Source organism: Colobus angolensis, unplaced genomic scaffold (genome assembly GCF_000951035.1).
Source record: "Colobus angolensis palliatus isolate OR3802 unplaced genomic scaffold, Cang.pa_1.0 Scaffold280, whole genome shotgun sequence".
In the NCBI taxonomy this organism is placed as follows: Eukaryota; Metazoa; Chordata; class Mammalia; order Primates; family Cercopithecidae; genus Colobus; species Colobus angolensis.
This window is the reverse complement of record NW_012116044.1, coordinates 484,430-508,478: the sequence shown is the minus strand read 5'-3', so window position 1 is coordinate 508,478 and position 24,049 is coordinate 484,430. Positions and strand designations below refer to the sequence as shown.

General features: G+C 37.1%; 3 protein-coding genes across 5 annotated transcripts in view; 2 read left to right on the top strand and 1 right to left on the bottom strand.

Moving 5' to 3' along the window:
• BBS7 (Bardet-Biedl syndrome 7) overlaps positions 1–6,095 on the top strand; it is a 55,071-nt gene extending 48,976 nt beyond the window's left edge. Inside the window, exons 16-19 of the mRNA XM_011948611.1 lie at positions 1,875–1,984; positions 2,102–2,205; positions 2,339–2,462; positions 4,607–6,095. Of these exons, the coding sequence (XP_011804001.1) occupies positions 1,875–1,984; positions 2,102–2,205; positions 2,339–2,462; positions 4,607–4,740 (472 nt within the window). The 3' untranslated portion in view covers positions 4,741–6,095. The remainder of the gene's footprint in view (positions 1–1,874; positions 1,985–2,101; positions 2,206–2,338; positions 2,463–4,606) is intronic.
• A 554-nt stretch (positions 6,096–6,649) lies between these two features.
• CCNA2 (cyclin A2) lies at positions 6,650–13,170 on the top strand. The gene is made up of 8 exons (XM_011948612.1): positions 6,650–7,143; positions 7,918–8,161; positions 9,475–9,587; positions 9,781–10,004; positions 10,963–11,170; positions 11,619–11,732; positions 12,357–12,490; positions 12,848–13,170. Exons 1-8 carry the CDS (start codon positions 6,931–6,933, stop codon positions 12,894–12,896), a joined length of 1,299 nt encoding a protein of 432 aa, XP_011804002.1. The 5' UTR covers positions 6,650–6,930; the 3' UTR covers positions 12,897–13,170.
• Positions 13,171–13,460: 290 nt separating this feature from the next.
• EXOSC9 (exosome component 9) overlaps positions 13,461–24,049 on the bottom strand; it is a 15,573-nt gene continuing 4,984 nt past the window's right edge. Inside the window, exons 6-13 of one of the 3 annotated variants that reach the window (XM_011948608.1) lie at positions 22,910–22,992; positions 20,376–20,508; positions 18,817–18,905; positions 17,128–17,274; positions 16,453–16,634; positions 14,285–14,335; positions 14,039–14,117; positions 13,461–13,712 (exon numbers count right to left, since the gene is read on the bottom strand). In XM_011948608.1, coding sequence (XP_011803998.1) covers positions 13,628–13,712; positions 14,039–14,117; positions 14,285–14,335; positions 16,453–16,634; positions 17,128–17,274; positions 18,817–18,905; positions 20,376–20,508; positions 22,910–22,992 — 849 coding nt within the window. In that variant the 3' untranslated portion in view covers positions 13,461–13,627. Of the gene's footprint in view, positions 13,713–14,038; positions 14,118–14,284; positions 14,336–14,544; positions 15,162–16,452; positions 16,635–17,127; positions 17,275–18,816; positions 18,906–20,375; positions 20,509–22,909; positions 22,993–24,049 lie in introns of those variants that run through there. The other 2 variants (XM_011948609.1, XM_011948610.1) reach the window with 2 other exon arrangements.

Genomic DNA, 24,049 nt, shown 5'->3' with positions numbered 1-24,049 from the left:
TGAAGAATGAAAATAATAGCACTTACTTTATTGAATTGTTATGATGATTAAAAGAAGATAACCATTTGAGTCATTCTGTAGTACCTGGCACTATGTGTTTACTAAAGATCATCTGTTAAGATTAAAGACTAATAGAAATGTCATGATTTCTAAAACACAATTGAGATCAAAGTAGTAAGTGTATTATTCATTTCTAGAAAAAAAAACAATTATCTTTTTTTTTGTTTGTTTTGAGACAGGGTCTTACTCATCAGCCCAGGCTGGAGTGCAGTGTTGCAATCTCGGCTCACTGCAACCTCCTCCTCCCAGGCTCAAGTGATTCTCATGACTTAGCCTCCTGAGCAGCTGGAATTTTAGGAGTGTGCTACCACGCCTGGCTAATTTTTGTATTTTCAGTAGAGACAGGTCTCACCATGGCCAACATGAGGTCTTGAACTCCTGACCTCAAGTGATCTGCCTGCCTTGGCCTCCCAAAGTGCTGGAATTACAGGCGTGAGCCACTACACCAGGCCAAAGCAATTATCATTTGCATATAGCTAGTTGGCATACATCATTTCTGTGTGTGTGAAAACCAAATGAAAAGGCATTAACTATGTGAAAGATGATATATATTAATTAGGAAACTTGGTCATCGTAAAAAGGAACCAAATGCAAGCAGCTTAACCAAATAAAATAAATTTATCATCTCACATAACTCAAAAGTCTAGCAGTAATCTGCCTCATGCACAACTGGATCAGTGGCTTAATTGATGTCATCAAGATTTTATCCCTTGTTCAGTTCTGCTTTTATCTTTTCTTGGCTTTACCATGCAGTGTTATGGCCACCAGCAGTTCCTAGAATCCAGTTGTATATATTTTCAGCTGCTGTAGAATTTCTCTTGCCCACTAGCTCCAGTAAAAATCCCAGGATTGAGTATCATTGTCAAGCCATGAACCACTGTGGTCAGGGGTATGGAATGTACTGCTCAATGCTTCCTCCTGAAGTCCCATAAATAGATTGAGACCAATGCCACTGAAACTATATGGACTGAAGAGGGCAAGAGAAAGAGGAGTGGTACCCTAAAGAAAAATAACGATCCTGGCCGGGCATGGTGGCTCACGCCTGTAATCCCAGCACTTTGGGAGGCCAAGGCAGGCGGATCACAAGGTCTGGAGATCGAGACCATCCTGGCCAACATGGTGAGACGCCATCTCTACTAAAAATACAAAAAAATTAGCTGGGTGTAGTGGCGCCTGCCTGTAATCCCAGCTACTTGGGAGGAGAATCGCTTGAACCCAGGAGATGGAGATTGCAGTCAGTCGAGATTGCGCCACTGCATTCCAGCCTGGCAACAGAATGAGACTCCGTCTCAAAAAAAAAAAGAAAAATAACGGTCCTCTGACCATAAGCAGTGGCATTGGATGCTGAGCATGAAAAACAGCAGATTTCACTCTTACATATTTGATATCAGATTTCTTTTAAGGATAAAGCATATAGTCACATTGTAATTTGTGTGATTACATGAAAGAAAAACACACTTATGTAAGTAAGCAATTCTAAGTGCATTTTATATATGTATATATATGAAGTTGGCTGTTCGAAATGTTAGTGAAAAATGAAGGTAAAAGTTGTTTTAAATGAAGTTTTTATATAAATTGTCACATCTTTAGGAGGCATATATCTTTTGTTTAGTTTTACGAGTATATTCAGAAGCTGAATTAATATAATAGTAAAGGATTACATGTTTAAATTTGCTTTATATTAATGATATATGTATACAAAATAAATCTACAGTCAAATGAAATCTATACACTAAGTACTAATCATAAAATATATATGTACTGGACAATTTCCTTCTACAGCTATCCTTTTAAAAAATATATTAATTTTATAGAAAAGGAGAGGGAGTTTTTAAATCTGACAACATTTCTACTATCTCCATCCTAAAAGATGTGCTTTCTAAAGAAGCTACAAAAAGGAAAATTAACCTCAACATATCATACGGTAAAGAAACAAACAAAATTAATAATTCTTTCTGATCTTTATTTTGTGTTGTTGTTACATTATTAATGTTTCTGATCAAAGTGATTTATCTAACTGCATCTGGTCATTTCCTTCTAGAGATAAATGAGGTATCAGTCCAACACACTTTAAAGCTAATCCACCCAAAGCTGGAGTACCAGTTGCTTTTGGCTAAGAAAGTGCAGTTAATTGATGCTTTAAAAGTAAGTACATGTGTTGTCGTGGACTGGTGATTATTATTTTAAGTCACAGGATTTCTAAAATTATCATTACTTTAACATTACATTGGATTGAATTTTGAATATTAAGGTGCTTCTGTTTTTAATTTTAAATAAGGAATTGCAGATTCATGAGGGAAATACGAACTTTTTGATACCAGAATATCGCTGTATTCTAGAAGAGGCAGATCACCTACAGGAAGAATACAAAAAGCAACCTGCACATCTTGAAAGACTCTATGGTTAGTGGACCATTCTAGAATACTTTGCCATATTTCTTTTCAACTGGCTATTTCCCAAGGATCATGTAAGAGAAGCTGGGCAGAAAGATAAAAAGATTACATCAGTCATGATTCATGAACCAGTCATGAATCAGTTGACAACCAATTTATTGCACAGGATATTTCTGTCTTTTGTCAAGCTACTTTTAATATTTAATTCTTTTACTTGATAAAATGCAAGTATATTAAGAAATAAGTATACCATGATGAATTAATCTATATATAGGAACAAACCTGGTATAAAATGAATGTAATCTATGAACCTTTAGAGCTTAGACTGTATTTCACACAAATAATTGTCATGTTTTGTTGCTATTGTGAAATATAAAAATGCAGCATTTAAAAATTTTAAGGCAAAATTTAATAAAGGATATACAGTATTCATGTTGTGTCAATTTACAATTCCAAACTTACACTTTGGTGGTGAGAAGTTGACTGTTTCACAAATTGTTATTGAAACAGAGTAAAGGAGGTGAGGGGAGGGAAAGAAGGAGTGAGGAAGGAAGAAACAGCTTAAGACAAACAATTTTATTAGCAATCTTTACATAAGACCTGCTGTATATAGCACACTATTTACACTGTCTTCATAATCAGGTGAGATATTTAATCCTTACAATAGCTCTGCAAGGTTAGGTGGTATTATCTTCATTTTTCATATACTTTAACTGAAATCTGAGTCTAAGGAATTTGTTGTCACTTAGCAAGCTAGTGATAATGCCTGCATTAGAATCTTCTCACTCCAGAATGCATGCCTTTTACACTATCCATAGTCACTGCAGAGCCAATTGGTATCATTAGTCCACATTGATCCTTAAGCCTGCCTACTGAATTTCTTATTACATATCCAGAGACTTTCTCACAAACTGTGGCTATATTTAATGTCTTAACCTTTATTACATGGCAAGCACATGATCTCTTTTATCCTCATAATAACTTATGAGATTGGCTGTACATAACATCACTGATTGCAAAATCCAGACAGCTTTGTAAACCAAAGTTTTTTTCATAAATAATTTGACAGCAAAATCTTGACTTAATCTGAATTAATTTAATAACAAAACCTGACTTAACCTGACAGGAGGTTTTCTTTTTTTTTTTTCTTTTTTCTTTTTTTTTTTTTGAGATGGAGTCTTGCTTGGTCTCGCAGGCTGGAGTCAGTGGTGCAATCTCAGCTCACTGCCACCTCTGCCCTCTGGGTTCGAGCAGGTTTCCTGCCTCAGCCTCCTGAGTAGCTGGGATTACAGGTGCGTGCCACCATGCCCAGCTAATTTTTTTGTACTTTTAGTAGAGACGGGGTTTCACCAGATTGGCGAGGCTGCTCTTAAACTCCTGACTTCGTGATCTGCCCACCTTAGCCTCCCAAAGTGCTAAGATTACAGGAGTGAGCCACGGTGCCCAGCCCGAAGTTATATCTTTTTTATTCCACTTAGTGCAAATATTCATCCATGTATTTTGTGACAGAAATAGTACTATGTTTTGCTATTGAATGCTGCCACTCAGTCCCCTTGGGGTTAATACCATAGTATATTCCTTTCATTATTCCTAAAATAGGAAAAATTCTGAAATACATCTTGCATCAAGCTTTTTGGATAAAGGATTTAAAGCTTGAATAATTCCTATTTTACATGTGAGAAAACTCAAGGCGAAATGATTTGCCCAGATCTTTGAACTTAGGACTATTTGCCTTCAAGTCAAATCCCAAGAATGGTCAACATGTAGATGGAATATTTTAATTCAGATAAGCTGTTAAAAATAGAATCTGCCTACACTATGTCAAAATGGTCTGCTTGGTGGAAAAAAGATACCACTTGTTGTGATGTTATATATACTGATAGCAGTTCAAAAATGACCAGTAGTTGATTGTCTGAATTAATAGCTTATAATCAATTGTTAAGAGGGTTATTAGGCAAACTATTTATATCTTGAAACTTGTTTTAAAATCCCCCCAAAATGAATGTTTTTAAAAACATCATGGCTTTTAGGTTTGTGTATGTTAAATAATGGAATTACAGGTGCTTAAAAATAGATTATCAAGCAATTAGTGAAATACTGTGTAATTAAATATAACTAATCACTGACAGGAAATTTATGTTTTTTCTTTATAGGCATGATCACTGATCTTTTCATAGATAAATTTAAGTTCAAAGGCACCAATGTAAAAACTAAAGTACCCCTTCTATTGGAAATTCTGGACAGTTATGACCAAAATGCATTGATTTCATTCTTTGATGCAGCATGAAATACAAATAAGGTAAAGTCCCAAAGAAGTGGTCTGTTTAAATGAAAAATATTAAAACAGAATTAGAAGTTAACTGTGTACATACTTTAATTTCAAATGCTTTTTTATATCTAAAAATATTTGAGATATAATGGATGGCTTTTTAAATTAATGCTTCTGTTTCTTTTGACAAGTTGAACTTTCTAAAAGAGTTTTTATTTTTGAAACACAAATAGAATGATTTAAATAGGATCTCAGTGAATTTTTGGCAAGTGGCTGTTTTAATTTTTAAATTGAGAAGTAATATGTGGAAAATGAAAATATATTCAAATGTATTACAAGGTACATAAACACGTAAATATGTAAACTGCTTTATAGGTTTCAAAATGTATTTTTATATATTACCTTATTTGATCTTAACAACTGTTGTATAAGTTTGTCAAATCATATAAGAAAACTGATTCTCAGTGAAATTTTGTGATTAAGAGGACATGCTAGTATTTTATAAAGCTGAGACCAGAACCCAAGTACTGGTACTTGCTTTGTGTCCTGGTTACTATGTATGTTGCCAGCTAGTGGAAGTAACCTACCAATTATTTTTTCTAGGAGATAGGATTGATTTGCAACTGATTTTCCTTTTGCTTGGTGATGTTTTATGACTCTGCTGCAGTTTGTGGAAATGCTGGACTTGGCTCAGTGCTATAAATTGTAGTCAGGGAAATAAGAAGAGCTTACACAGAGTGGGGGGATCTTAACTAGACATGCTGTAACCAGTGGAGCTATTCAAGCGTGCTACAAGTGAAGAGTGCAGAAATAGTGATGCCATCTTAGATTTTCCTACACCAGTATCTTCTAGACCTCTTTTTATCATATATGACGTTAAGGCTACAGAAGTTTTGTACATTAATCTTAATTCATATTTATTAATTTCAAAGGAATATTGAAAGGTTTTAAAATGGCATAAAGATAATGGAAAATAAGCTTTATGTTTCAAGAAGGGCAGACTCACTAATTTTATAGAAAACAATGCTTCTTAATGATATGCTATTATTAGTTACGTGCAAGCTTTGTATATAAATATAAAGATTTGTTACAGGCACATATAGTTAAGAGAATTTTATTTTAATAAGATCATATTGTTTTTACTATATTTAAAGAAACTTTACTTCTGAAAGGAACATAATTATATCTAGGTCACTAGAATGTCATTGTATTTTTTGTTGGCTACCACAGCTTGGGGAAAAATAGATAAAAATTAATGACTCTATTTGAATATTTTGTAATGCATTGCTATTTATTATATATATATCAACAGTAGTTCAAGGTGGCACTTAAATTAATTGCATCTTCATTAGGAAAAATAAAAAGCATAAAACACAATTTCTGGTTACTGTGAATAAATGCCTAAATGTTAAGATGACATTACTACAGTCTGACACTTGAGTACTGTATTACTAGGTGAGCTCCGTGTTAATTTATGCACATTATTTAATCCTAACAACCGTATGACTGTAGTTATTAGTCCCTATTAACAGATAAGAAAACGGAGAATCGGAGATACTGAAAAACGTGGTCCAGATTTTAGACCTTGGGAAAAAGTCACTTGAGCTAACTAGAGGTCCCAGAGCTAAAGGCTGGACAGCCCAAATGATAGTCGCCAAAGTTTAATTCCGTTTAATTCCCTAAAAGGCTTAGAGTCAGCCTTTGGACCGCCTCGCTCTCTAGGTGGCTCAAAGTAATCGGAAGCTCGGGCCCTGAGTACCCCTACCTCTCCCCGACCCGCGCAGGCGTTTTCTCCCGCCCCAGCCCCAGTTCTTTTCTCCCTCCTGCCCCGCCCCTGCTCAGTTTCCTTTGGTGCTTCCTTCACTCGCTTGCGACCTTGTCGCCTCGAATGACGTCAAGGCTGTGAGCGCTTTCATTGGTCCATTTCAATAGTCGCGGGATACTTGAACTGCAAGAACAGCCGCCGCTCCGGCGGGCTGCTTGCTACTTCTCGGGGTGTCTTTGGCCCGCCACGCCCGGCCGTGCCTTCCTGCGCCTTTCGCAACCTCCTCGACCCTGCGTGGTCTCGAGCTGGGTGAGCAGGCGGGCGGGTAGGCTGGCCTGGGCTGCGACCGGCGGCTACGACTGTTCTTTGGCCGGGTGGGCTGGGCAGAGTGCACGCTGCTTGGCGCCGCAGGCTGATCCCGCCGTCCACTCCCGGGAGCAGTGATGTTGGGCAACTCCGCGGCGGGGCCTGCGACCCGCGAGGCGGGCTCGGCGCTGCTAGCATTGCAGCAGACTGCGCTCCAAGAGGACCAGGAGAATATCAACCCGGAAAAGGCAGCGCCCGTCCAGCAACCGCGGACCCGAGCCGCGTTGGCGGTACTGAAGGCCGGGAACCCGCGGGGTCTAGCGCAGCAGCAGAGGCCGAAGACGCGACGGGTAAAGGGATGCGGGATATCTGCAGGAGGGTGGGTCGAGCAGGGTTTGGCACTGGCTTAGCAGGCAGAGAAGAGTGGCGAGAAGGCATGTCCTGGGCTTTTGGAAGGGGGCCAGGGTCTGGAGTCCACTTGGTGCTGGTGTGTGGGATGCCACTATAGGAATTCTCCCATTATTAGCATCAGGACCACGCCAACACTGTGTGTATGCTGCCTGTCTGCTCTCTATAGGTGGCATCTGCCTGTACATAATGGGGTCAAACCAAGCTCTAAAACGTGTAGTCTTTGCTCAGCTCCGCGCCTCTCTCCACTTTTAAATCCCAGGCACTACTGTAGGACTCTGACCCCCTTCCTCCTCACGGTTAAGAGATAACCTCTACTTTAGAAAAGGGTGTACGAAATAACTTTGCTTTTGGCAAATTCCGCCATTTTAGCCGGATTTGCTCTGTTGCTCCACCCTCGGGCGACAGTGGTGAACCAACACTTTTTTGCCATGTCTTTCCTAAACTTGTCATGTATTGACTTGCCACCCGACCCTTCTTATGGCCCTGATTAGTTTTGCATAATTCCACCTAGTGTTATCTGTTGATAGCCTTTGTGGGAATGCCTGTGACAAATGGGAACATCCCTTCTCTTTTGAATACTCAAACTATTCTTTGTCCCAGAAAGTTTAATTCCTGATAGAGTATTTGGGAGAAAAAGCAAAGGCCAACACCCATAAGAGAAAGAATGCAAAACTATTTAGTAGGCTCAAAGCCAGTTATTAATTCTTGTTTAGGTTGCACCCCTTAAGGATCTTCCTGTAAATGATGAGCATGTCACCGTTCCTCCTTGGAAAGCAAACAGTAAACAGCCTGCGTTCACCATTCATGTGGATGAAGCAGAAAAAGAGACTCAGAAGAAGCCAGCTGAATCTCAAAAAACGGAGCGTGAAGATGCCCTGGCTTTTAATTCAGCCATTAGTTTACCTGGACCCAGAAAACCACTGGTCCCTCTTGATTATCCAATGGATGGTAGTTTTGGTAAGTTTTAAGGAAAATCTGTATGAATTTACGGTAATTATAATTATTAGATGATATTAATGATTTGCATTTTAAGATGTCTTATGTAGTCATTTTGACTACAGTGAGTTAGGTTTAATGTAACAAGGCTTAGAAAGGATGTGACTTAATCTCAGATCTCACAGCTAACACTTGACCTGGTGATGTACAAAAAGATCCTAATCTAGTGCTCTTTCAGATTCACTGCCAGTCGCATCAGTCTAATTATAATTAGATCTTAAATGCTTATTTTAATCTGATCCCATAAATGTGTTCTTGGTTGGGAGAATAGATTTCAGTTTTATTTAACTCACTTATATATCACTTAGAGAGTGCTATTTGAAGATGCAGTCTTAAATATTGTGATTACATAACATCACTTCCAGTTTTATAATTTTGTTTCTATAAAACCAGTCTGGATTATCATCTGATACCAGAAAGTGACACTTTTCCTCCTACAAGTAAACAGTTGTACCGTGGCTGTTTAGTCTTACCCATGTATTAAAGTAGCTGCTGCAAACAGCTCTTTGCAGTTTGTACTGTTTCTTGGCCCTAGGGATATCGAGTCACTGGACAGCTCACTAAATCCAATCTCATTTTAGTTTTAGTTGTATTGATTGTGGGGAAGGAGGGGTGAGCAGGAAAAGTCCTTTGGAAATAATAATTTGTGTGTTTTTATCAAAATTTTGCAGAAAATGTTTAATCTCAAGGTGATCTTTGAAACGAAAAGAATGGATGATACTCTTTGCTTCAAAAGATAATTTATACTACAAAAAATAAATTATTTATAGTGTTAATCCATTTGCCCATAACAAACCTAATTTCTTAATAACACTTGTTAATGAAGGCCATTTAACTGATTCTAGCTATTGCCTACTTGGGCTTTGTATATGTCAGACTCTGGGATCTGCAGTCTCTCTTAGGGCAAGTCTTAGATATTATCTCAAAACTTGGATTTTAAGTGTTCTGTCCTAACAGAACCACCATGCCATCTGCTCCTTTCTGTTGTGGAAGAGGATACTTTAAGATAATAACCGATTCTTGTTTTCCTGTTAGGGGCCTACCAATATGGTTTTTTTTTCCCCCTTAATTAACTAAAATCATTCCAAAGCTATATGTACAGAGATACTGAGACTAAGGTAAAATATTCTACATATTTCGTCATGAGAAGCTCTTTTTAGTTTGATGAAATAAGTGCTTTGTTAATATGAAATTCCTTACAAGGGCAGTCATTTTTAGCTATTAAACTAAGTAGACAAACAATTAATTTAATCATATCTTTTGAATTGTCCCAGAGTCACCACATACTATGGACATGTCCATTGTATTAGAAGATGAAAAGCCAGTGAGTGTTAATGAAGTACCAGACTACCATGAGGATATTCACACATACCTTAGGGAAATGGAGGTAAAGGTTCTCTGAATCCAGTTTGTGTAATGTATTTGTTAAATGTGGCTAAATGAAATTGAGAGGATAATGTTTAAATTTTTAAACTAATGAATTATTCTAATACTACAGTTAAGTTTATAGCATGTAGCCTCTCTTAATTGTAAAATAATCTAATTGCAATTTTAACACTACTAAATACTTTTCTCAATAGGTTAAATGTAAACCTAAAGTGGGTTACATGAAGAAACAGCCAGACATCACTAACAGTATGAGAGCTATCCTCGTGGACTGGTTAGTTGAAGTAGGAGAAGAATATAAACTACAGAATGAGACCCTGCATTTGGCTGTGAACTACATTGATAGGTTCCTTTCTTCCATGTCAGTGCTGAGAGGAAAGCTTCAGCTCGTGGGCACTGCTGCTATGCTGTTAGCCTCGTAAGTCTACCTTGGTTTGTTTAAAAGTGATCACGATCTTTTGTCTAGGGAAGAAATTTATTTTTAATGGTGAACTTTTAACATATACCAGGCAGAGAGTCAGTGACTACTTTAGGGATGGCAGTGTGGTGGGGTTGGGGGAGTGGAGGAAGATGAAATTGTGTTCTAATCTACAACACTATTTTTCCCCAAACTGGATTCCTTGAAGACAATATAGTATACTAGGTTAGAAATTTTAAACATTTTCCTTCCAATATTACTTTCTGGCATATAAGCAGTGTCTCTTTTATTAAGAAGTAAAGGCTGGGTGCAGTGGCTTGCGCCTGTAATCCCAGCACTTTGGGAGGCCAAGGTGGGTGGATCACTTTAGGTCAGGAGTTTGAGACCAGCCTGGTCATCATGGCGAAACCCTGTCTCTACTAAAAATACAAAAATTAGCTGGGCATGGTGACACATGCCTGTAAACTCAGCTACTGGGGAGGCTGAGGCAGGAGAATCGCTTGAACCTGGAGGGGGGAGGTTGCAGTAAGCTAAGATTGGACCACTGCACTCTGGCCTGGGCAAGAGAGCAAGACTGTCTCAAAAAAAAAAAAAAAAAAAAAAACACTAAATTTAAAAATGAAAACATGAAACATGTTTTCCTAAGACTTGTATTTCCTAAATTTTCAGCTACTTGGTGAACTCTGGCATTGTTCCCATCTTGAGAAGTCTCATGCCTTTCATTTACTTCCTTTGACTGAACTGGGAAAAATATCTCAAAAGTCCTTTATTGATTTGGGCCTTTTAATTAGCAATTAGCTATCCAGTCTCTACTAGAAATGATGATCAAGTGTCTGGAAATGCAGTTGGTATGGATTTTGGATTCATTCCATATATTCTGCTAATGGGATTTCAGAATTGGGATAAGGAAGCTTGCTTCTCTTTTAGGACTGATTACTTAAAACTTTTTTCATTGTAGAAAGTTTGAAGAAATATACCCCCCAGAAGTAGCAGAGTTTGTGTACATTACAGATGATACCTACACCAAGAAACAAGTTCTGAGAATGGAGCATCTAGTTTTGAAAGTCCTTACTTTTGACTTAGCTGCTCCAACAGTAAATCAGTTTCTTACCCAATACTTTCTGCATCAGCAGCCTGCAAACAGCAAAGTTGAAAGTTTAGCAATGGTGAGTTAACTTTCATTTTGTTGAATGGCGATTCTTAGGTAATGTAAGCCCTAATTCCTTTGTACAGGAACGTAGTTCCTTTGTACAGCATGGTGAAGAGATTTAGTATTCAGAGGGAGATTAATGCTGCAGTATGGAAGAAAGCCTACTGCTGGCAAAAGATAATCTATATCAGGAAAGCACCAGAAGCAGAGGTCTAAGGATGACATCTTGGGGATGGGTAGTCAGAAGAATTGTTTTTTAAAAGTTAATAAAGGAGGGAAAATGCAGGATGAGGATGGAACAAAACACTAAAATATTGATATGTTTAAAGATGAGGCTGTGAAATATTTTTTCTAGGGTTGCTACAGAGCCATTATCAAAGGCAGGAAAAAATTAGGTTAGAAGGCAGAGGTTTGACATTTGAATTCTAAACGCTCTTGTGATCATAAAGTATTTTTTATTCCAGTTTTTGGGAGAATTAAGTTTGATAGATGCTGACCCATACCTAAAGTATTTGCCATCAGTTATTGCTGGAGCCGCCTTTCATTTAGCACTCTACACAGTCACAGGACAAAGCTGGGTATGTATTACGGTCTTCACACACCTATCTTGTGACTGAAATGCGTGTGCCAGATTGAATAATAATTGTCCTACAGAACTGAGGGTTGCCTAGATGTTCTTACTTGGAAAAACTTCAAATATATACAGTTGACCTTTGAAAAATACAGGTTTGAACTGTGTGAGTCCACTTACACATGGATTTTTTCCCAATTATATGTGGATTGAAACTATAGTATTCAGAGAATTCAAAACCCATATATATGGAAGGGTGACTGCAGGACTTGAATATGTACAGATTTGGGTATACTTGGGGAGGGTCCTGGAACCAATCCCTCATGGATACTGAGGGATGATTATATACTGTTTAAGGCATGTTACCTGTTGAATAGTAGCTTTTTGTTAGGTAGTAAGCTTAGTTGTAACTTGAATTGAAAGGTGAGCTTTTTAAAAAGCATCTGACCTGTTGCTGGCAGGGAAAGTAGTAAAAAATGGATCGAGAGATGGAATAATAGCCTGAGAAAGCTAGTAGTTGGAACAGTTAGATTAGTACTGAAATTTAACATAAGCTTAATAGTAACTATTAACTGTTTGGTGTCTGTTACTAAAAGCAAAACTCAGGGCTTCTCTATTCCCTTCTCTGTAGCCTGAATCATTAATACGAAAGACTGGATATACCCTGGAGAGTCTTAAGCCTTGTCTCATGGACCTTCACCAGACCTACCTCAAAGCTCCACAGCATGCACAACAGTCAATAAGAGAAAAGTACAAAAATTCAAAGTAAGAATTAACTTGGATATTGAAGCTTACTTTTCTAGATTATGGTTGAGATCTTTGACATTTTAACTTTATTCATGAATCTGCCGTAGCCTCCTTGAAAAGCTGTTCTCTTAATTGGTTATGTGTTTGAAGAAGGTTGTAGTTCATGCTTTCTGCCCTGGGTCTGGGGGAGAAGAGAGAAGGAAGAGGAGCATGCATGTGTGTTTCAGGGACCAGTGTTTCTAAAACCATCAACTCGGTCAGATAGAAATAGCATTTTTTAGTTCCCAATACATGAGTACAAACATTATTCCATGATCTCCTTTACCCAGTGACTGTTTACTAAAAACGTTTTCGTTTTTGTTCTCCTACTTACAGGTATCATGGTGTTTCTCTTCTCAACCCACCAGAGACACTAAATCTGTAACAATGAAAGACTGCCTTTGTTTTCTAAGATGTAAATCACTCGAAGTATATGGTGTACAGTTTTTAACTTAGGTTTTAATTTTACAATCATTTCTGAATACAGAAGTTATGGCCAGGTACAAATTATGGTATCTATTACTTTTTAAATGGTTTTAATTTGTGTATCTTTTGTATATGTATCTGTCTTAGATTATTTGGCTAATTTTAAGTGGTTTTGTTAAAGTATTAATGATGCCAGCTGTCAGGATAATAAATTGATTTGGAAAACTTCGCAAGTCAAATTTAACTTCTTCAGGATTTCACTTAGAAAAGTTTACTTGGTTTACTATATAATGGGAAGTGAAAACCTTCCTCTAAAATTAAAGTAGGTTTAGGAAAACAGACCCTCAAATTCTAACATTCATTTTCCTAAGCAACTGGATCAATTTGCTGACGGGCATAATCTAAGCATATCTGAATACAGACTTTTTCACTCTTTGTAAAACCTGTTTAGGTTCTGCAAACTAAACAGAGGCTGGGAGCGGAAGAGGGTGGGAAGCTTACGTGCAAATTAACAGACGAGAAATGCTCCAGAAGGTTTATTATTTTAAAGCATAACATTAAAAACAAAAAGCTATTTTTAAAACCCTGCTAGATTTTATAATGGATTTGTGAATAAAAAATACCCAGGGTTCTTAGAATGGAATAAATATCCTTTTAATAGTTATATATACAAATATACAACTGGTAGCTTTAATTGGCAGCTCTCTTCTTTTTTCTTCTTTTCACTGGCTTTTTACTTGGTGCTTTTTCTTGTTTTGCACTGGTGGTCTGTGTTCTGTGAATAAAGTAAGAATTTACTAAGAGTATGCTTGTTAAGTTTTGGATTATTGAAATAAGAGGCATTTCTTAGTTTTCCAATAGGATATAAAATACGTAAGACTGGTATCCAAAGAGTTCTATAGATTTTGGTCCTAATTTTTATAAATCACAAGGTAAAGAAATCACAGAACAGATGGATCTCTAATGAAAAAGGGACGTCTTTTTGTTTATAGTCATGTGGCAAGATGAGAGTAAAACCAGAGAGCAAACCTCTAGAAGTGTTGAATATATATATATATATATATACACACACACATTTGAAATAAACCAGAAATGTGTTACCTTATTTTCTTTGGATTCTTGTCTGGTTCCAAAATGATCATTTCTTCTTCTTCACTATCTGAGAGTATTATGGGAGCATCTATAAAAAAAAAAAAAAAAAGGGTAAGTAATCTCTTGCAATATTTATTTCTGCATGAGTTTATTTCTATCAGATGTTCTAAAACTCTTATTGCTGGGGCTGGGCTGGGCGTGGTAGCTCACACTTTTAATCCCTGCATTTTGGTAGGCTGAGGTCATTTGGGTCACCTGAGGTCAGGAGCTCGAGTCCAGCCTGGCCAACATGGTGAAACACCATCTCTATTAAAAACAGAAAAATTAGCCAGTTGTGGTGGCATGTGCTTATAGTCCCAGCTATTCATGAGGCTGAGGCATGAGAATCGCTTGAACCAGGGAGGTGGAGGTTGCAGTACCACTGCACTCCAGTCTGGGTGACAGAGGAAGACTCCATCCCAAAAAATAAATAAAAATAAGACTATTTGCATATAATAGCCCACGTCACTCTTTAGGTGGAGGTTTACTCTTCTCTTTAAATCAGCTTCTTAGAGCACTCTAGAACTCGTCTGTAACATTTGTTTCTTTAAACTCTTATTTCCTACAGGTGCTCAAATGGTGTGACAATTTGGTACATGTCATAATAGAAAAGTTAGGGGGAAATCTATATAGCATCTTTTGTAGAGACAATTGAACTGTTTTGTGCTACTCTATTCCTCCAGAAATAGTTCCAGTTTACATTCCAATAAATAAAAGAACCCATTTCCCATATACCTTTGGCATTGCTGGTATTTTTAATACTGCCCAAAATACAGTAACAAAAAATGCCATGTCATTTTTCTTTGGATTTTATTTGTATTACTATCAGGGCTGACCATGAAAAATATTACTGGCCATTTGTATACTTTGAGTACTGCTCCCTGTTTTTTGCCCATTTTTCTCCTGATCATTAGTTAATGATATACATAAAATGTGAATTAACCCATATCAATTATTTGTATTTTTAGTTTTCAGTTAGTTTCTCCCTTTCTTCACATGCTTTAGAAAGGCTGTACCTGCTCCATTTTTCCAATTCTTAGGTCCACCTTCATTATATTCAGTTGAAAATACTATTCACTGTTAGAAGAATACACTAAACATATAAGGTATATGCAAGTGCAAGGATATTAACAGTGAAAAAATGGAAACAACTTACATCTTCAACAATAAGAGAATTGTTAAACCAACTAATTATATTCAGTGCTACATAAGTCTATGCAGCATTAGCTTACATCACTGCACAGAGAATAAATAAATACCTGGGACAAGTATTTGGAAGAATTATACCAAATAGAAGTAACCACTGGGAAATTTGAGTAAGGGTCCCAATCAATGGGAAATTTTTTCCTTACCTTAAGCAAAAAAACAAAAAGCTCAGGCTCTAGTAATGTTCATAGTTTCTCTCTTTGAAAACAGAAGTATTTGTATTACATTCCTACTAAACATACCACCTTCAGTTTTCCCTGCCAGCCTAGTTCCCAGTTCCTTGTAGGATTTCTGTTCTTACCACATAAGAAAATAAGTCATTATCCTATTATATAGACCAGCAAGAATTTGCGTTTTTTTAAGTGAAAATAACCATACACAAAAATAACTTCTTCAGTTCTATGGCTTTCAGAGTGCAAGAAACGTCTAGGACTATCAGTATTCTAGTCACTTCTAGAATTTTTTTTATGTTCTAATACTGCAATGTCTAGTATGGTAGCCACTAGCCACATGTGGCTGCTTAATTTTGTATTAAATAAAATTTAAAATTCAGTTCTCAGTAACACAAACCACATTTCAAGTGTTCAATAGCCACGTGGGGCTAGTGGCTGCTATACCAGTGTAATGTTTCTATCCCAGAAAGTTTTATTTAGACAGTATTACATGTTCTGATAAAGGATGGGCTTTTTGTTTCAGTCTAGAAACCACCAAAAAAGACAGCAGGGAGGAATAAGATCTTCCAGAAACTCATTCCCTTAACACCCACCCAAATACATATACAAAACAAAATTTTTTTTAATTAAAAATGTCACTATCATTTTATGCCAAAGTGTACCACTACTCTACAAAGATATGCATATTCTTTTAGAAAGTAGCGTTAGTACTGCAGTTAGCCACAATAATTTAGTTGAAATTTAAATCACAATATTTAGCCCCTCTAAAAATGCAATACTTACATCCCTATATTTAACTGTATATCTATATTTTCTCTATATAGTATCCTGTATGTTATTTATCTAGTATACATCTCTATATAGCTGATATGCTATATATTACTACATATATAGTGATAATATAAATTAATATACACATTTTGTGCATTATTATATATATAACTATACGGTAATACTATATATATGTAATATATAATGATAAGTGTGCCACAAAGTGTCACCTACCTTGGCTTCCAATATCAGAGACTTCTACTCCAGTGTCCATTTTTATACTATCAAGAATGATAGCTTCATCACCACCGCCTTCATCATCTTCCTTCTCAGAGTCTTCAAGATCACCCCAGGAGTTTTCTACTCCCTCTCCAATTTGGGCAGTTCCAGGAGTCCACAGCACAGGTGTAGAAACACTTAACAAGTTAAGAAAACTGAGTAACAAAAATATTGCTATTTGACGGACTGTTGAAAAAGATGAGAATGAAAGTTTTCTTCTTGTAAGATTGATTCAAGTGTGCCTCAAGTTCCTAGGGAAAAATAAAACTTAATATAGCTACACTATGGATGGCTGAACAATGAAGAAGAAAAATAACTCAGGCAAGATTTTATGGATGCAATTAATAATAAGAAATATGAAGAGACAGCTTCAACATTTTAGTTACAGTACTAAATTAAATTGGTCCTTAAAATACAATCTGGTTTTTCCAGGATAACTGAAGAGAAGCTGAATGTTATACCATCAACAGAATATGACTCACATCACTATCTTGTATTTTAAGTGTTTTCTCTAACAAAGTACAGTGTTTACAAAAACTAATTTCAGTATACACATCCTTCATATAGCCTAATATTATAATGCCAAGTGTTACGAATCTTGTTACTGCAAAAACCACCAAATAAAGATACACTTCTGAAGGAGGTTCTGCTTCAGCAATGATTTCTTCTGCTTTTTCTTCTACATCCGAGGTATCAATAGGGGCCTTTTCCATTTTAAATGCTGTGATCCTTTGATTTGCTATAGACTCTGCAAAACCAAACTTTCCACCTTCTTTCCTGTATGTGGGGGTTTTTTTGGTGGGAAGGAAGCGGGAGGAAGGTAACAGATTAGACAGAAGATAGGAAGGGAAAAAAACTTATTTTATCCTTTGGTGGATGAAAAATATTGAAAGAGAGTTAGTTTATCTAACTTAACCTCACCAATTTATTATGCCTAACAAGAGTCAATAGCATAATCACTTATTAAACCATGTGCTAGACCATGTGCTAGGTGCTTAAAATACACTATTCTCTAACCCTCAAATCAGCCCTACCAGGTAGTGTTAATATCCCATATTATAGAAGAGGACACTGAAATGCTGGGTTATGTATCTTGCTTAAGATAGCACAGTAAGAAGTAGAGATGGGAATCAACCTGTTTCCTTACATTAATTTGAGTTACTACATTATTTGTATCCTAAGAAAATGTTAACTGTTAAAGAAAAATCTTATGTCTCCAGGTGTGGTGGTTCACACCTGTAATCCTAATATTTTGGGAGGCCCAGGTGGGTGGATCACCTGAGGTCAGGAGTTTGAGACTGGCCTGGCCAACATAGCGAAACCCCATCCCTACTAAAAATACAAAAATTAGCCGGGCATGGTGGTATGCATCTGTAATCTCAGCTACTTGGGAGGCTGAGGCAGGAGAATCACTTGAAGCCATGAGGCAGATGCTGCAGAGAGCCGAGATTGCACAAATGCACTATAGCCTAGGTGACAGAGTGAGAACTCCATCTGAAAAAACAAACAAAAATCTTACATGATTTTTCAATATAGGTTATATTTACATTGCAGAAAATATAGTAAGTCCAATCAACTTTCTAAAAACACACTAAGTAGTATACTCAATTGTGATTAACAAATAAGGAAAGATCAAGTGTGAAGTTTATATGGTTGCCCTTGTTCAAGGAAAATCCTTAAGAGAAAAAATACATTAAAAGACCATTTAAGGCCACTTTCTGTTCCCTGTGTTGTGTCTTGGAGCCTGGAGCAATGAAGACCTCTTGCTCTTAGGCGGGTCTTTCCTCTTCATTGTTTTGGAATTCTGGACTTGACCCAGCGTTAAATTCCCATCTGTGATGCATTTTGCAATAAGTGGGTTTGATACCAACACCCTGAAAGATATCCTCATAAAACAAGAATCACCAGCTCCCACACAAAGTAAAAACTGTGAACCTAATTTTAGCAGTGTTAATAAGGAGCAACTCTCCACAAGTCACTGCATCAATAATGCTTGTGTTATAACATCCTCTCCTCCCTAAGGCACAGCAGCAAGTGACACATCACTTGTCTGGAAACCAGTTTCATTAATACTTTTATTGTGTCTGTCCAAAGATGAGTAGCAATATCTGTTACCAGTTTCACTACCTTTCGGAGTTTTGGATAACATATCTATACCATGGTATTTACACTTTCTAATGAGTTAATTTTAAGTGAAATTGCCATTCTAACTTTGTGAAATCAAGTTCATGCATAATAAAGTTTGCCTATACTAAAAAAAAAAGTAAATATTTAAAAAATGAAAATAAAAGACCATTTAGTTCTGGAAAAGTTACCTACCTTACTTTTTGCTCATTCTCCAAAGCTTTCAATATTAGCTCTGTAATTTCTGCTACTTTCACACCAGCGATTTTACTGCATCTCAAAACCTATTTATAAAAGTGAATTATGTTGTTTAAAGACGGTAAACCAAATGGTTTTCTCTAACAAAACTAAAACCATGAAATTAATTTTTCTACCTTTATAAATTTAAGCCTGGCTTTTCCAAACATGAATACAATGTAAACATAGATTAAGGCAAGATGTGAAAGTTGTTTTAAGATATGTGAAGGACTATCACATTATGGGAACAGACACAAAAACTTCCTTACACAACAGTATAAATACTAATACCATGGAAAAAACCACAGACACATATGCTCCAGGATGCACTAACTTCCTTTCTTTGTGAGTAATCTGGGTAGTACTTGTGATGCTGGTAAAGATGATGATACCAGAAACTAACATTTATTGCACACTTAGTATATGCTAGACACTGTACAATATATCTATCTTTATATCCTTATAACAACAAAGTGTTGGCAATAACATCATTCCCTATTTTACGGATAAAGAAAGTGAGACCCAAAGATATAAAATCATTTGCCCAAGATCAGCTAGTACAGGGGCAGAACTAGAATTCAAACTAAAGCAGTTTTTAATCACCTACACTGTATGCTATATGGAGATCTATTTTCTAAAAGCTCCCATGTGAATCTGATATGTAGCTGGGTTTCGAACTACTGCCAATTGTACCCAAATCCTAAAAATAAAACTATCTTTTTACATAATTTCTACTATTGGATGTTTAAAAACTTTTATTTGCTCTTGAGACAGGGTCTTATTCTGTAGCTCAGGCTGGAATGCAGTGGCACGATCTCAGCTCACTCAACCTCCACCTCCTAGGCTCAAGCAATCTTCCCACCTCAGCCTCCCAAGTGGCCGGGACCACAGGCATGCATCGCCAAGTTCAGCTAATATTTATTTATTCATTTATATTTTCAGACGGAATTTGGCTCTTGTTGCTCAGACTGGAGTGCAATGGCACGATCTCAGCTCACTGCAACCTCTGCCTCCCATATTCAAGCGATTCTCCTGCCTCAGCCTCCCAAATAGCTGGGATTACAGGCGTGTGCCAGCCACCACGCCCAGCTAATTTTGTATTTTTAGTAGAGATGGGTTTCACTATGTTGGCCAGGCTAGTCTTGAACTCCTGACCTCAAGTGATCCACCAGCCACGGCCTCCCAAAGTGCTGGGATTACAGGCGTCAGCCACCATGCCCGGCCACTTTTTTTTTTTAATAGGGATATAAATCTTCTTCTTCACTAGACCCTGCTTCTAGATGGAAGGGTCAGACTCTAGCAGGCCAGACATGGGAGCACCAAGGTAGGAAGGAGGAGGATACCTCACAGCCACCAGTCAACAGAATGTACTTAATAGTGACAATACTGAAACCACATTCTAACACATCCTAGAATCAATCACTGGAAGTATCTCCATTGGATTTTTGTTAAAAGACAAAAAAAGCATCTAAAGAGAAGCAACCTATTCTCAATGGGACATTAATCAAAGCACTAACTTGATCTTTTAGTAGCATTATCCCACCACTGGACTGGATAGTACAAATCTCTCGATGTTTGTTCATGGCAATCACCAGCAAGCCATCCATCACACGTTCTTCTCGTTCATTGGGATCCACCAATAAATATGTTCTGAAACAAATGTTAAATGGACCTGAACAAATCTGAGACCGAATGCTTACCATTTCTTGGGTAATGAATTTTTAAAAGATGACATCAATAAAGTCAACAGAGAATAAAGGTCTGAGCCTATGGATTTGGGTCACTGAAATGGGGAAAGAGACAAGAAAATTATTGTGTTTATGAACACAAATGAATGCTAAATGGATATCTCTAGTTATTACAATGAAATCACATTAAGTTCAGACTGGATTTACTTAAATGATCATCTAAACATAATGCTATCTCTTTGATTAAATGACTTCTGGCTCATTAATAAAAACTTAGATAATGTTAATTTGGCTAACCCTAAAGTTGCCCTAATGTCCTATACTCCAAAGTTCTACCGTGTTCTGCTAGTGGCTCATGAAAAAAATACTGTCTATTTCTGCACTGTCCAGTACACTCATCAATAGTCACCTGTGGTTACTGAGTCCTTGAAATGTAATCAGAGTATGTAAAATATTGGATTTCAGAGACTTAGTGAAAACAAAAGAATGTAGACTTAGTGGAAATAAAAGAATGTAGACTATCTCATGACTAATTACTAAAATACTGATTATTTCATTTTATTTCACTAAAATGAAAATATATTCATTAAAATATATAAAAATTAATTTTACCTTTTTAATGTGACTACTAAAAATGTAAGTACTTAAAATATAAGTAGTCACATTAAAAATTTTGAATTACACATATGAGGCCAGGCATGATGGCTCATGCTTGTAAGCCCAGCACTTTGGGAGGTCAAGACTGCAGGATCACTTGAGCTCATGAGTTTGGGACCAGCCTGGGCAACAAGGTGAGACCCTGTCTCTACAAAAAAAAAATTATTTTTTAATTAGCTGGGTATGCCACACACCTATAGTCCCAGCTACTTGGAAGGCTGAGGTGGGAGGATCACTTGAGTTCAGAAGTTGGGAGGCTGCAGTGAACTATGATCACACCACTGCACTCCAGCCTGGGTGACAGTGAGACCCTGTCCCAAAAAAATTTTTAAAAAATTTAAAAAAAATTAAAAAGTAACAAAGACTGCACATGGTGGCTCAGGCCTATAATCCCAGCACTTTGGGAGGTGGAGATGGGTGGATCACTTGAGCCCAGGAGCTTCAGACCATCCTGGGCAACACAGTGAAATCCCATCTCTACAAAAAATAAATAAGCTGGGCATGGTGTACACCTGTGGTCCCAGCTACTCAGGAGTCTGAGGCAGGAGAATCACTTGAGCCTGACAGGTTGAGGCTGCAATAAGCCATGATCTCGCCACTGCACTCAAGCCTGGGTGACAGAGGGAGACCTTGTCAAAAAAAAAAGAAAAAAAAAAAAGAAAAAGAAACAGCCAGGCATGGTGGCTCATCCCTGTAATCCAGCATTTTGGGAGGCTGAGGTAGCCAGATCACTCTTAAGCTCAGCAGTTCCAGACCAGTCTGGGCAATATGGCAAAACCTCTTGTTCACAAAAAACACAAAAATTAGCTAGCCATGGTGGTGCCCGCCCATAGTCTCAACTACTCAGAAGGCTGAGGCTGAAGAATTGTTTGAGCCCAGAAAGCAGAGGTTGTAGTGAGCAAAAATCGCACTGCTATACTCCAGCTTGGGCAACAAAGCCAGACCTCATCTCAAAAAAAAAAAAAAAAAAGAAAAATGAGAAAATTTTATATATGGTTCACATTTTATTTCTATTGGACAATGCTGGCCCATTTTCCTCTGATGAAACTCTACACTTACAATCACTAAAACTTGAAAGTTTTTCTCTAGTCCTTGTACACAACACTGTGTGAAATATTTTTATCTTCCCTTGTTTCTAAAGGAATTTAAGGCTCAAGTTTTCATTTGAAAGTACCATTAAATGGACCTGAAAAACTCCAAGTTTTCAGCCACAGAAGGATTTAGCAGTTAAGTAAACACTGGAAAACTGAAGAACATTAGATTTTTTTCCTCCAGTTTGTGAACCATCCCCTCTTGTAACTGACTCCTAGAACTACTCCATCTAATATGCTCCAAAGTCCCCTGTCTTCCAATAACCCACAGTAATTGTCATCCCACTTTCCCAAATTAGAGCCTAGCATATAATTCTCTTAACCCCTGTACATCCTTAGGAAACATAAAACACTACCATGCCATAGTAAACTCCTAAGTTTATGAGTATGCCATGAAAAGAAAACTGTTGAGAACTATCTTCATCATAGTATAAGAGTTTTGTTACTTCTATTGAGAAAGCTCTTTGCCAACTAATGCCCTTACAAAGAAAGAAAGGAACTACAAGGTGTTTTAATATTAAGGGAAGTATTTAATATTAACATGACACACATGAGTAGAACAATAAAATTCCTAGCTGCATTTGTAATTTTGGCCCATAACAAGGCGAGGCTTACCCTTGCTGGAAAAAGGCAAAACTGACACAAATGGGCATGTGGTGGATACTTAACGGTACAGGATCACGCTCTTCAGGTGTATACTGTTTCAAAAGAAAATGTTTAATAATTATAGTCACTAAGTTATGAACATACAAAAAAATCATCTTGCACATCGAATACTAAAATAAAAATGAAGTTCCTTTATTCCTTTGACTACCCAAATAACTTCTTTTATATTAATTACCTGTTTGATTTTGCCACTCATGTTCCTCAAACTGTACAACTTTTTCAAAAACCTTTTTCAAAAATTTACTGACATACATATAATTTACATCCCATAAAATTCACTTTTTTTTTTTTTGAGACAGTTTGTTGCCCAGGCTGGAGTGCAGTGGTACGATCTCAGCTCACCGCAACCTGCCCTTCCCAGGTTCAAGCGATTCTCGTGTCTCAGTCTCCCGAGTAGCTGGGATTACAGGCATGTGCCACCATGTCAGGCTAATTTTGTATTTTTAGTAGAGATGGGGTTTCTCCATGTTGGTCAGGCTGGTCTTGAACTCCCGACCTCAGGTGATCCAGCTGCCTCAGCCACTCAAAGTGCTGGCATTACAGGTGCGAGCCACTGCGCCCAGCCAAAACCCACTCATTTTAAGTATATGATTCAACTTTTAGTAAATGTATAGTTATGGATATATTTATGGACCCATCACCACAATCTAGTTTTTTAACATTTCCATTACTCCCCAAAATTCCTTTGAATCTGTCTGTAGTGCATAGGAGTCTGGTGTACTCCCACCCTAGCCCCAAGGAACCACTGATCTATCTTATTTCTGTCTCTGTAAATCTGACTTTCTGAGCTTTCTATATAAATGGAAAAAAAAATTGTAATGTTTTGCACCTGGCTTCTTTCAACTTAGCATGCTTCATGAACCTCGCAGCATTTGTCAGTAGTTCAGTTCTTTTCATTACTGAACAGTATTTCATTATTTGTATATATGACATTTTATTTATGTATTCACCAGCTGGACATTCGAATTGTTTCCAGTTTCTGGCTAATATATGATGCTATGAACATTTGCATTCAAGTCTCTGAACACAATAAGCTCTTATTCCTCCTGTAGATTCTTAGGCATCGAATTGCTAGAATTTTTTTTTTTT